General features: G+C 42.2%; 1 protein-coding gene across 1 annotated transcript in view; it reads right to left on the bottom strand.

The window, feature by feature from the left end:
• The window catches only part of LOC125307776 (neurobeachin-like), a 296,002-nt gene extending 290,321 nt beyond the window's left edge, over positions 1–5,681 (bottom strand). Inside the window, exon 1 of the mRNA XM_048263836.1 lies at positions 5,075–5,681. Within this exon, the coding sequence (XP_048119793.1) occupies positions 5,075–5,341 (267 nt within the window). The 5' untranslated portion in view covers positions 5,342–5,681. The remainder of the gene's footprint in view (positions 1–5,074) is intronic.
• Between the last annotated feature and the right edge of the window lie 7,158 nt (positions 5,682–12,839).

Here is a 12,839-nt window from a genome sequence, read left to right as displayed (position 1 = left end):
GACTTCCTGACCTAAGAGGACAAGCATTTGAGAATAACATAGTCCTGAAGATGAACAGGACAGGCCTTAGCCGAAAGTCCTGTCAAGTACTTCCATAAGTTTGACTGCTGGGCGCATGATAAATAACGGCCTTGTTTTCCGCGGTGGCAAGGTCATGCCACAGTGTCTTTTATCTGCTGGCTTTGGAGATTAACAAACGCAGAAGCAACAACACAGAGGCAAAGGGCGACGGGACATTGTACAGGGAGAGCGCGAGAGAGAGAGAAGAGAAAATAATATTTTATTCAGATAGTCGTTCTTCATCCTGTCAAAGCTGAACAACTGTATCCATGTGGGTACCATATGGAAGAAGAGAATGACTGTGAATGTTTATGAGGTGCAGGTCCCCATGGGTCTTTGCTTATGATATTCATTACAATGCAGTCAAAGCACCGATATGACCTCAAGATGCACCACCAGCCTGAGGCTAAAATTGAAACGGGGAAATCTTATAACCAGAATCACTTCAAATCAAAACTTTATTATGCACCAAACCAGCTGGAACTGCAAATGGGCTGACCTTACAAAGCAATCGTTACTTTCTTGATAGAATTAAAATCCACCTTAAAGGGACAGCTTGCCAGTGTTACGCTGCTGCCTTATCTAAATTACGACTCTCATTTCCCACTTGTTAGCCGAGAAAGATGAACGACTAACCTCTCTTAATTAGCTCTGATAAGGGACGGTAGTTCTGACACGGCCTTGTAAATGGGCCCAGGGAATACGTCAAGTTCCTAAATTCTGGAAAAAAAAGGGCCTCGGTGTCCACATGCCTGTGTGACACCTGTTTGTGACCAACTTAGTGCTGCTATCCAAATTTGTGTCACTAAAGAATGTTTTGGAATTAAGCTTAGAGCTCTTTTATTTGGGGTTATTTATCCTTAGCTATAAGCTTTTGAAAGTATTTCTTAAATCACTTAGAAAAGTCTTCTATAGAGGATCATTACACATTCCATTTGAACAGATATGTGGGACGAGCGGTAACTTCAAAGATTCTGGTTACAACCTCATTTTGCTATTTCAATCAATACAAAAAACGTGTCAAGTTCTTGGAAACCATGGTTTGACAAACCACTCTTTACAGAGGCATATGAAGACAGCATGCCTCAAAAGTTAAAAAGTTAGCTCTTCAAGCTTTTTCTCAGAACAACATCCACTCTTGAAGCTTTTTCTCAGAACATGCATTGCTTTCAAAACAACCACTTGTCAAGCCTTTAACTGTTCCTTCAGAGCTCCAGAACACAAAGACAGCAGAAGTCTATGGTCGCTGGCCATAGTCCAATCGCTGAACTGACTCCAGAACAACATTTAAGGGTTCTCAAACCAGTAGCAGTAACAATCAAATGCCATGTGCTATCAAACCCTCAAAGCCAAATTTGGTTTATCCTTTGATATAAAAAAAATGATGCCTTGTATATTTAAAAAAAAATATATTATCCACAATTAGTCTTGATTGTAGGTTTAATATTCTGTTCTGGTAGGACATTCACCATGAAAAACAGTGATCGGCAGGCCATATTAATAATCCTTGGTTTTCTAGTGGTTTCTGCTTTGCAGTACAAGCCAACACTGTCAGAGCCTGCAGATCCCCACCACAACATATCCTAAAGATCAAAGGAAGGTGTTCCAGCCCCTGCCATACCACACTTATGGGAAAACATCCATCAAAAAGAAGACATCAAGAGAAATCTGTATGGCATCATGCACTTTTCCCCCTTCCAATATGTATATCATGCTTCCCTGCAGACCTTGCTTTGTTACATACCATGGTAAAAAAAAAAAAATCAAAGCAAGCCTCTACCATCTTTGAGCTACCACATATCTACCCAATGTGTTCTGCAGAAGCTTTTTTTTTCATTTTCACTTTTTTCCCAGCAGAGTTCTCCAATGTAGTTCTCTTCAGGAAAAAAAATGCAATGCAAAATTGCTCTCAGCGGCTCTCTGAGAGGTTTCTGTGTACCACTGATCTCCTTTTAGTTCAGGGCGAGATCCAGGCCAGACCCATCTCTTCTCTGGTTAGCCATCTCTTAAAATGTGAAGCATCTCTGCATGCTCTGCTCTATGTGTCCGTCATCCTTGGACTCGGTCTGATTCTTAGCTTTCAGAAAATCCAGGGGACCGGACAGAAAGAGAGAGAGAGTGAGAGATCATTAGCTGCCACCATGTTTCTTCTCTTTGGCTCTCTTTTTGGAGAAATAATGAACAGGTGATAAATCACTTGTTCAGCTATTCACTGTGGGAATCGACACCAACGTCAAGATAGTAGGACCAACTGCAAAAGGGTTTTGTTTTAAAGTGAGAACGAGTTAGGAGAAAAGCCCCAGGAATCATGCCAAACCACATTTACCAAGGCTGCTCAGAAGAGGAATAACTTAAGCCTATTTTTATCCCTTTTTGTCAGACAGAATTGATGAATGATGGTTGAATAGCGTTTGTCAAACCCTGAAAAGCCTTGGATGATCCATAACTCTTCACTGTTCTAATCAGTAGCACCAACGACAACAAGAACTTCGTCATTTATCAAAGCTGATTAAAAATGGAGTGAGAAATGTACTTCATCAGTTTAATTTTCTAAAGAGTACTTTAATAAGTGATTTAAATGAATGCCCTAAATCCATGCACAGTATTAATATCAGGCATATCAGCTGAAGAACAAGAGTGGGGAAAAAATGAGCCTAACAACTTGATTCAGTCATTTATAAAATCTAGTCTTCTATCACTTTGACAGTAGATTCTTAATCATTGTTTCAAATACAATTCAAGGACAACAAAATAGCCTACTGTTAAGAGCTTCTGCAGTATGTAACAAACTTGGTAATGTCAACTATAGTAAAACCCTCTCCGAGTCCCTCTCCAATAGATTACTTCACACAAAACTCTAATCAATTGACCTTAGACATCTACTACTTCAGCAAATGATCAACAAAGGTTGGTCAATAAACTTTCTTCAAGTACAGAAGAAAGGACAAATTGTCATCGACCATGTCTGATATTCTGGAGATTGCTCAGCTATGGGTGATTCACTACAACACCTCCAGGTTTGGACTGTTCTTTATGTTAATCAGGCCAATTTACAGACAATATCCCTCCGTGGAAAAACAAGAGAGTTCCAACACTCAATGGACCTAATTTCACAGAGAGAGAAAGAGTTCCCATCATTTGCTTGCTTGGCTTGTAAAAGACCTGGACACAAAGTGAGTAGAGAGCAGTCAAAACAAAGAAATTAAATCTGGTCAGATCCATTTTTTTTACATCCAGAACTCACAGTCCTCCAGTGGCCAGTCTATCGATTTTTCCACCTCCTAGGTTTGTGAATACTTCACAGATACAACCGAATCCGAGAGGATTGTTACAGACTCAGCCTAACAGAAAACAACACAAATGCAAGGTAACTGAGTCTGATATTCACTGAAAAAAAACACCACATTTGAAGAGAACTGGAATTGCAGTTTATCCCACTGTTCAGGATTAAAGCAATGTTGAGTAAGCCCTTATTAGATCTATCTGACATGCACAAGATGTTTTAACATAGAAATCTTTGATCTCATTCTCATCTCCTTTTCCTCTTTTCGTTCTCTGGTGAGTGAGGCTGTTGACTGTGAAGCTTTCTATTCCCACCACACCGTTCCCATGGAGATGGCCCCGATGACGCTCAGAGGTGGAAAGAGTCTCTGGGAGTCGGACCACTAACTGCCTGAACATGTTGAGAGCTGCTCCTGTTCTCGTCAGTAAGCTTCCCACTGTGCAGACAGGAGAATTAATTCACTGAATGAACAATATAAAAGGACCAATCTTAGCCCTCAAGAGACGAGTGCATGGGAAGTCCATGTACTATGGACAGGAACTTGGCCTCACCTGGTGTGATCTGGATTAGTCCCTCCTGAAGAGACCTTTATGTTTGGTTTGAGCAGGAATCGTGTAAGTTCGTGACAGAGGTAACACAGGAGTTAATCAATATGGATATCATGAAGGTCAGTAAGGTGATGTAAGGGGAAAACAGTGGAAGGGAAAGGACCATCAATCTCCCATAAAGCCCATAAAGCGCCTGTCAGAAATCAAACCAGAGCACCTGCAGACATGCTGTACTGTCAGCTGCGAATTGTCTACATCTCTTTCCCTTGCGCTTCAAGTCACTAAAGCACCACCTGAAACTGACTGCCATTCACATTGTCACTGATCAAGCTATGCGTGAAATGTGGCCATAACAGCTATTCTCCTTCACTGGAATATTTAAAGCGTTTCGCGTAATAGCTAGGAGTTCGAGAATGTAAAGTAGCCTAACGTTGAAAGTGCCTTTACTGAAGAAACATAGCTCTTTGCCACAGTTTGGTATACTGTTCTTGTCCTGTGCTTGGTAGGCTTGAATGCTTCTTATCTCCGTGTCAGTAATGACTCCGACCAGATCCTCCTCAGTGACTGGTGGATGGCGATACTCTCTCTAGCGCATGTTCCCCCTTCGGACTCGATTCCACAGTTTCATCCGCGCCCGCATGGCACACACGCAAAGAGCATCACACTGAGATAGCTCTGATTTCTAGCAGACGGAGTTAGTAGAGCCATCCAAAGCCAGGTGATCATGCATAGGAAAAGATCTCATGGCCAACGTTCACATTTGCCATACAATAAAAGCTTCAAGTGATGAGCAAATGGAGGCAAAGAAGGCTAATTTAAAATGACGTTATGGTGCGACAAGTTGCGCTGATATGTAGCCTATAGTCCATATGTAGTGTGCCTGGTCTTTATACAAATCAGTTTGACCATAAAACGTTTTATTTTTCTCCCCTTCCTGTATAGAACGTGCAAAGATGGTATCATCAATAATCTGGTGAGAGACATTACATAAGTGCGACATATAACGTTGCCAAAGGTTTCACTACCTACAGCAGCAATCTTAACAGTAATGATCCAGGACGCATTGCTCTGCATTGCCCCTTTTTAAAAGACAATATATTCCGCAGGAAGGCAGAGAGGCAAGGGCTACTAGAAAATAAACCCAATTACTATAATGCACATGTGTGCCCATGTTATTACTTACCAGATTGAGGACCGTCTCAACAATGTCTCTGTTGCTAACCTCCCCGACCTGGATCAGACCGATGAGCACGGCGAATTTCATCTTGATATTCCGGATCGGAACCGACGGGTTGATCATTCCAGCCGGCAGAACCATTGAGCCAGAGCCCGTCACCATCCTTTCACCGGTAACGGAGCCGGTGGCTCCTTGATGCCTGTGACCCGGGGGTGGTTCCCGGTCCGAGAGAGACATCGAACCCGGCATTGATACCGGCTTCACGCTCGACATCACCAGCGGAACCCGAATCAGCGGCCAAGGTTTCACCTGTCTCTAATAGCTGTGCAGAAGCATCAAGGACAGAAATAAATAGGAAGAAAATGAAAATTCTGGAACCACCTGATACCCCTCAAATCTCCTGCTTTATCCAAACAAAATCCACAAATTAGGTTATGCGTAAGGAGCAACGTAAGCGATAAAGCATTTAAAGATGCTAGAAAGAACGACAGTCTCTTCCGACTACGATTGTTTCAGGACGCTTGCCAGTTCTTCATGCTAACGGTGTTGATCTCAGCGAACACAGCTCGCTCTCCTGCTCCAGCACAAGCATCACGCTCTCCGCCATGTTGCCGCCCCCTGTCTGCAGTACCGCTCACCACGCCTGCGTGCGCTGAGCGGAGAGAAGAGGGGAGAGGGCTGACCCGGGGTGGTTGCCCTGTCCCGTTAGATGGAAAGGAGCAGCTGATGCAGACTGTCATGCCATGTAGGACTTGACCCCTGTGTAGAGTGAGTGGGCGTGTGTGCGTTTCTGTTGTAAGAGAAAGTATTTAGTTTTCTGTTGTGAAAGGAGAGGACAGTGTTGTTACACACTAAAGGTCACAGGGCAATGAGGGCGAAAATAGGTGTGTGTGTGTGTGTGTGTGTGTGTGTATGTGTGTGTGTGTTGAGAGGTGGGGGTGTTTAGGAGAGAGATAGATAGAGAGAAAGAGAGTATATGTGACATTTACAGTTACTTGCCAACTGTAGCAGGATTAGTTTGTGATTGTGTGCATAGGTTCCCCCATTAAATTTCAACTTGTACTGTAGCATCTACCTGACATTCATTGAAACAACTATGCCATATAAAAACTGGCAGTCTATGGAGGAGCTGTGGCGCAAACCACTGCAGCATCCATGCCACATTTGGGTCCAAGTGCCCACATGCAGGCAGGTTCGACTGAATAAAAAAAATCAAATTAAATTGAAAAAGGTACTGTACTATCTCATTGAATTCTTTTGGATTTATTCTGTGAACTGAACTATCTTACAATAAAAGTGAGCTTTAGCTGGAGCACCATAATTGAGATTAAGAATTGGTTGCCCTGAGTTACCCTCAGATAGTAGGCGTTCAGCGGGAGACGTGGCTGCATACATGAAGGTCAGCAGATTCACACGCTTTGTCCTTTTGCCACTCTATACTGTCCTATCTGAATGAAATAATCAAATTACAGATTTATTTTTTTCACATGAGCCCTGGGGGTTGTATCACTAGCACAGAACTAGAGCATTGTGCTCCAAGCACATGTGTGCAGGTCTTTTTTTAGGTGCACCTCTGAGCGCTCACCTCAAATTAGGCTAACACTTAACACCTTTCCAGCTCAGGTCCCAACATGCTAACTGGTTACTGAAGGCTGCACGTTGTGAACACCTCAAAGGAGTATGTCACCTCATCATTTTTCTATTCTTAGGTGTTTTATTGCCGTGTCAGAATTGCAGGCCAAAAGAGGCTGGTCTGAAAGATGAATTAGGGAGACATATTTTGTGAGGTGCCAGGTCATATCATAATTACAATCCCCCCAATGGAATAACTGGCCATTGAGTCTGCTCTCATGCAGTATATCAATATGATCTTTTGGAAAATGTCTCCATGATATGCTTTGGCTTTTGTAAACAATATTTGCTCTAAAAGGGAGTTTATTTGATTGAGTAGTAGTAAAATAGAATAGTATCGGACTGATGTGTTCATTGCTTCAGGCATCACAACAGGACAGAACAGAAGGAGTGCATGTGCTTTGTCAGAATGGTCATATTTAAATGGCATCTGGTGGTGTCGTTAATAGTTGTACTTGAAGCAAAGTAATCCTATTTTAATTGCAGTGTGAGACAGCGTGATTTCATCTCAGTGCACACACCAACACATTAAAGACATTCGCTCATGTGTGTGTGTGTCTCTCTCTCTCTCCCTCACTCTCTCTCTCTCTTTATTGTATCTCTCTCTTTCTTTCTCTCTCTTTCTCTCTCTCTCTTCTTGTATTCATCACCAGCTTTCAAAGCCACTCACAGGTCAGTGTACAGCATGTCTGCATTATGATTTGCAGTCGTAGTTTTCCTCTCTCTCTCTCTTTCATTGTGTGCCGTGGCCTAAGCCCAGTGTCTTCAAACACAGCATCCACTCTCTCTCTCTCTCTCTCTCTCTCTCTCTCTCTCTCTCTCTCTCTCTCTCTCTCTGGGAGCGGACTCATACAGCACTGCAGTCATGTCACCCAGGAATTCTCTAAAGAGGTCACACACTATTCGGAGCTCGGGATGGTGTGCCCACTGAGCAGCACTTCCTGATTTGCGAGCTCTTGAGTCCCTCTAAGTCCCTTTCAAATAACATCTTTGTTAAAAATGATAGAAAAGCCTGAAAGCATCAATAGTGAGAAAGAGATTTACTCAAAATAACTGCTTGTTTTGGCACCGTTGAGGATGGCAGTGTCTCTTTGACACGATATTCTGTGTCAAGACTGGGAGATGGTAATGTAGCACTTTTTTGGAGGGGGCATATGGTATTAAATAAAGAGAATATATGTAAACCAGAGAAGGCTTATGATTAAATGCATGGGTAAATGACTTGTGTAGGGTTTCCCATCACCAAACATATGCTGTTTTTGTTGCATTTTAATTATATATTGAACATAAAATATTACACACACAGACCAATAAGTGCTATCATATGACTAGCCTTTCTACAGAAACTGTCAGCTCACACTGACTATGCAAATGATCCCTACTGTGTTATGGCAATTAAGCTTCCAGCTTTGTAATTTAACAGATTCTTTCTGTGTTCCCAGATTAATGATACATTAACAGTTTGCAAGGGGAGGCTGTAAACCTGTTAACATATTCAGCTGCAGAGGCTTTGTGTCTGATTTTTTTGGCTATGACAACAAAAGAAATCCTATGCTGCTAATAATTTATGTTTTCTATGGCACGTCTTCATCACTTATTGACCACTTAATGATCTCTCTGCCTTTACCCTCCCCCTTCATCAAAATGCTTCTTTTTTCAGGAAAAGACAACACAGCGCTGTCTGATAAATTATTACATCCACCTCCTCTGAAATGTGCCAGACAGAGGTAGGAGGGGGAATGGGTGGAGTTGGGTGGGGTGTGTTGAGATGGGGGCGGTGGTGCAGTGAGACACATCCAACACGACACACGACACAGCGGATGACACGTCGCCACACGTTCATATTTAATTCATGGCGATCGCTCTGGCAGCTGCGATAATGGCCGTTAGGCAAGGCCGCGGACTGGCATTAGTGGCACGGGGCATTTGAGGATACAAATGCAGATGTTGTGCACCACGGTTTGCATAAACACGGCAACGCTGTCCCTGTGGATCTCTTCAACAGGTAGAAAAACTCCATAACGCTGGAGGGAGGATTTGATTTGTGGGCAGCATGAAAGCAAGTAGGCCTACTGTGAAAACAAACCAGCCCGAAAAACCACCAACATAAGACATAAGCGCTCATGCAACCCTGCAGGCAAAACAAAGTCCAAAACAAGGAAAATTACTGGAACAGCTAAATTGAAAAAGGTACTGTCCTATCTCATTGAATTCTATTGGATTTATTCTGTGAACTGAACTATCTTACAATAAAAATAAGCTTTAGCTGGAGCACCATAATTGAGATTAAGTTGCCCATAATTGGTTGCCCTGAGTTACCCTCAGATAGTAGGCGTTCAGCGGGAGACGTGGCTGTATACGTGAAGGTCAGCAGATTCACACTCTTTGTCCATGGGAACGAGGGAACCATGATCTGTGGGGCTGGTTGGCCGGCCCATCTCTCTGAACAGGACATTAGGCAGTGCAGTCTGTCACAGTGACTGATAGCTTGAGCTGAGCTGGCAAATATGTCCTCATTAATGTAGCTCATATCAGATCAAACCTCAAACACAGGAACATGAGTGGAGCCCACACACACACAAACACACACACACACACACAGAAATAAGTGAGGTGCATAATTATGAAGTTATACATATATGGATAGATAGATAAAAGTAAGTAAGTAAAGTTTATTTTTTAGAGCACATTTAACCAAAGCCCGCACTGACCAAAGTGCAGTACATAGTGCATTAGCAGGAAATACTGTAGGTGGACATCACCCACTCAAGAAAAAAAATATTGGGTGAACTAAAAAAAAATATTAAGGTGACATCTTTCATTAAGCTTTCTGAGTTATGCCAACTTCGGATGGAATTAGACTGAGCAAACATAATTGGCCCCTTTGGGTAAAGTGCAAAGTCTATCAACAAGCAAGTTGTTGTGTATGAACAAAAGCTATGGTGTGGCATTATGGGACCACTGAGCTCAATCCTTGCGGTTAAGGTCTTACCCATGGGCTAAGTTAGCAAATTGATTTAGCTCACCTAGACTAAGGCTTAAGGCAACGTAGGCCTACCCATACTGTATGTGAGGATGTGCGAATGATGATGACTTTCTCTGTAGCCGTGTGGCACCTGAGAATGTCAAGTAATATTCTGAAAACGTGACATTTAACTTGGTTTCTTTTCCCTTTGAAAAGCAATTCATTTGAAATGCAATTCAAACAGCTATTATTTGGTTTTCAATTTCAGTCGACGGCTCCCTAAAATAACACACTTAGTGAAGTTCACACTATTTTTGTTTGAGCAACAAATGAAGAAATCAATGACCTTTTAAAACAAAGGGGTTCCAAACCTTCTTTTCCCATCTGCTGAGCTAAGTCAACATTCCATTCTGGGCACCTATTCTTAGCTTCTACATGGTGAAACAGCGCCCCTTGGTGGAAATCCTCTACCCACCTCTGCATTAAAAGTATAATGAAATACTGTATTTTCCTAGTAGTACTGTGTGGTAGCAATCACTGTAATTCCAGTGGGAAATATCAGCTGATGACTGATTACATGATTGATTAGCTATACTTATGGTTTCAGAATATGTAAGAGACAATGTATAGAACACCGGTAATTATCTGAAAATAAGTCCCGACAGGGCGAACAGGACCCCGACAAGACACTGAGGGGACGTGCTTCCCCCTGAAGGGACTTATTTTCCCGATAATGACTGGCGTTCCATACATTATATCTAACATATTCTAAAGCCATAAGTATAGGCAATCAGTCATGTATTCAGTCATCAGCTATGGACATTTCTCATTATGGTTTGAGAATATGGTAATGAAGATTACTACTGTAATCAATTATTAAAGTAAATATCTGCATTTGTATCTAAAAATGTGTTTGTTATCTATGTGCCCATGCTCTAGCCTAGAAAAATCCAAACTTATTCACAAAGTGAATAATCTGGTGACTCTCGATTGGGAAACGTTTCTAACACTTTGCGATGGGCACTAACTTTAAAAACATTGGTCCAGCCTTACCAATCAAATTGATAAGAGATTCCTAACATTACTTCCTACATCACCTACACTTTACAAACTGACAATAAACAGCATCAACAGCCAGGAAACAATGTATGTGGGTCTACCTTTGCTGTAAATACATTTCTGCATTTTTCCTGCATTGTTTTGCATGTGTTGCTGCTTCTGTTTATCACAATAAGTTTTGGTTTCGTCTTCCCCTCTCATCGCTGATTGGCCTGACATTTTGTCTTGTCAAAGGGAAACGGTTATGAACTATGGTGTTCCAGACTGAATCAACCTGAAAAGAGATCTAGGTGGGCGGGGTCATGCTACCCATGCTCTATCTAATGGCCAAAATATTTATTTATTTATTTTCAAAATATTCCAAACCATGATTGAAAGCCTGGTGAGATTAAACACGAGTCTGTGCATCACTTTAAATAAGTGGCCTTGGTGCTGGAGTTCATGGCTCTGGCTGGAAATGTAATTCATTTTCATTACTCTCAAGTGAAATGACAGGGTGGGCCTGGGATACCCTTAATCCGCATCTCCAGCCAGCCCCTTGAGGGGATTAGAGGGAGTTCAGGAATTGGAGTTGCTCAAATGCCAAGGTGGGGGCCAACACCATCGCAGCGCCGCTAAACCAGTGATTCATTCAGAAAGATTAGACTGGCACCCCCCCCCTCCCTCCACTTGGCAAAATCAAAAAGTAATTCTGTCAGTGGGAAGCAGAGACTCCTCGATGTGTGTGTACCTATTTGTTTGTATGGGGATGTGTGTGTGTGTGTGTGTGTTACATATATGTTCTCTTGGCATAAATTGTGGTGCTGAATAAAGAATTCAAATGAGCATCCATTTGTAGTGTGTGTGTGTGTGTGTGTGTGTGTGTGTGTGTGTGTGTATACTGTGTATGTATGTGTACACGTGTGTGTGTGTATGGGTGTGTGTTTTCTTAAAACCACTGTCAGCCTTTGCCAGTTAACTCCTTTCATTGTGAAAGAAATTCTATAGTCTGCCCTATTAATCCCTTGAAGAGCTTAAATATTTCAATTAGAAGTCCCCTGAGCCTGTCCTTTTCACTGCGACGCACACTGGGAGCCTTTTCTCATCCGAGCTCCGTCACTCCATTCATCCACGGCTGACGCTCAAATACCTCCGTTGAGTCTCATTTCAACTTCTTTAAGCATTCAGCATCAAATCGCATTACCAGGCTAATCTTACGGTGAGGGATTTTTTGCGTCAGTGCCACACACACACACACTCTCACTGCCCAGGATATTGCTAATTAGATGTGTGTGTGTGATTTGCAAAATGCAAGCTCTTTTCATTGTGACTCATCTTCTCTTCATCTTCCCTGATTATAGATATTAACTTGCGAGAGGACAGGTTGGTCTTTGCTTAAGTCCCCAGGGGAGGGATTTTGCGCTGTGATCAGTGATGAGGCTTTTATCTGTAACCTTGGGAGCATCTGACTGAATCCAGATCAGATGAGCTGGTGCTGCAGTCTTATGACTGAGAGGCTGTGAGGCAGAGGGGGGACCAGGAGGATGGACAGGCATATTTTTTGTTGTCCTCTTGTGACAGGGAAGCTACAGGCACGTAACTGAAGCATTCCGTTCGCATAGCGTCTGCTGCAATCAGCTTTCCTAATCAATGGAACTAGCTACACCAGACGTTGATAGTGGCGTGTACATTCAAAATAGTTTAAACCTGTCTTCTAAAAATATTTTTACGCCAGGTAGGGAGCGCTTCTGTTGTGGACCCAGTGTAGCCTCCCTGTAAGTTTTCGATGGGATATGAAAGTTCTGCTTTGTGCTCAAAGGCCATTGATGCAGATACACCTATGATTCTGTGTTCAAACAAGGGTTTTGAGTGGTCAGTATAAAGTTACACTTATCAAAGACAGTACTGCAGTCTTCACATTTCTGTGTGATGCACACACTAACTAACATACATATGCTTTTGTAGTAAAATTACTCCATTTTAATGTATCATTATAGTTAATGAATTATTACAGTAATTACTATTATTTGGTTCAGACTTTTTGATGGAGGAGAAATGAATGCCAATTTGTTTATGACATGTTTGTGTTCCTCTCCAATGCTGTGCAATGTGTAAATTAATCCAACATCTATCATA

Source organism: Alosa alosa, chromosome 15, assembly GCF_017589495.1.
Source record: "Alosa alosa isolate M-15738 ecotype Scorff River chromosome 15, AALO_Geno_1.1, whole genome shotgun sequence".
NCBI classification, from domain to species: Eukaryota; Metazoa; Chordata; class Actinopteri; order Clupeiformes; family Clupeidae; genus Alosa; species Alosa alosa.
Note: the sequence above shows the minus strand (reverse complement) of the source record. Positions and strands in the feature narration are given on the sequence as shown.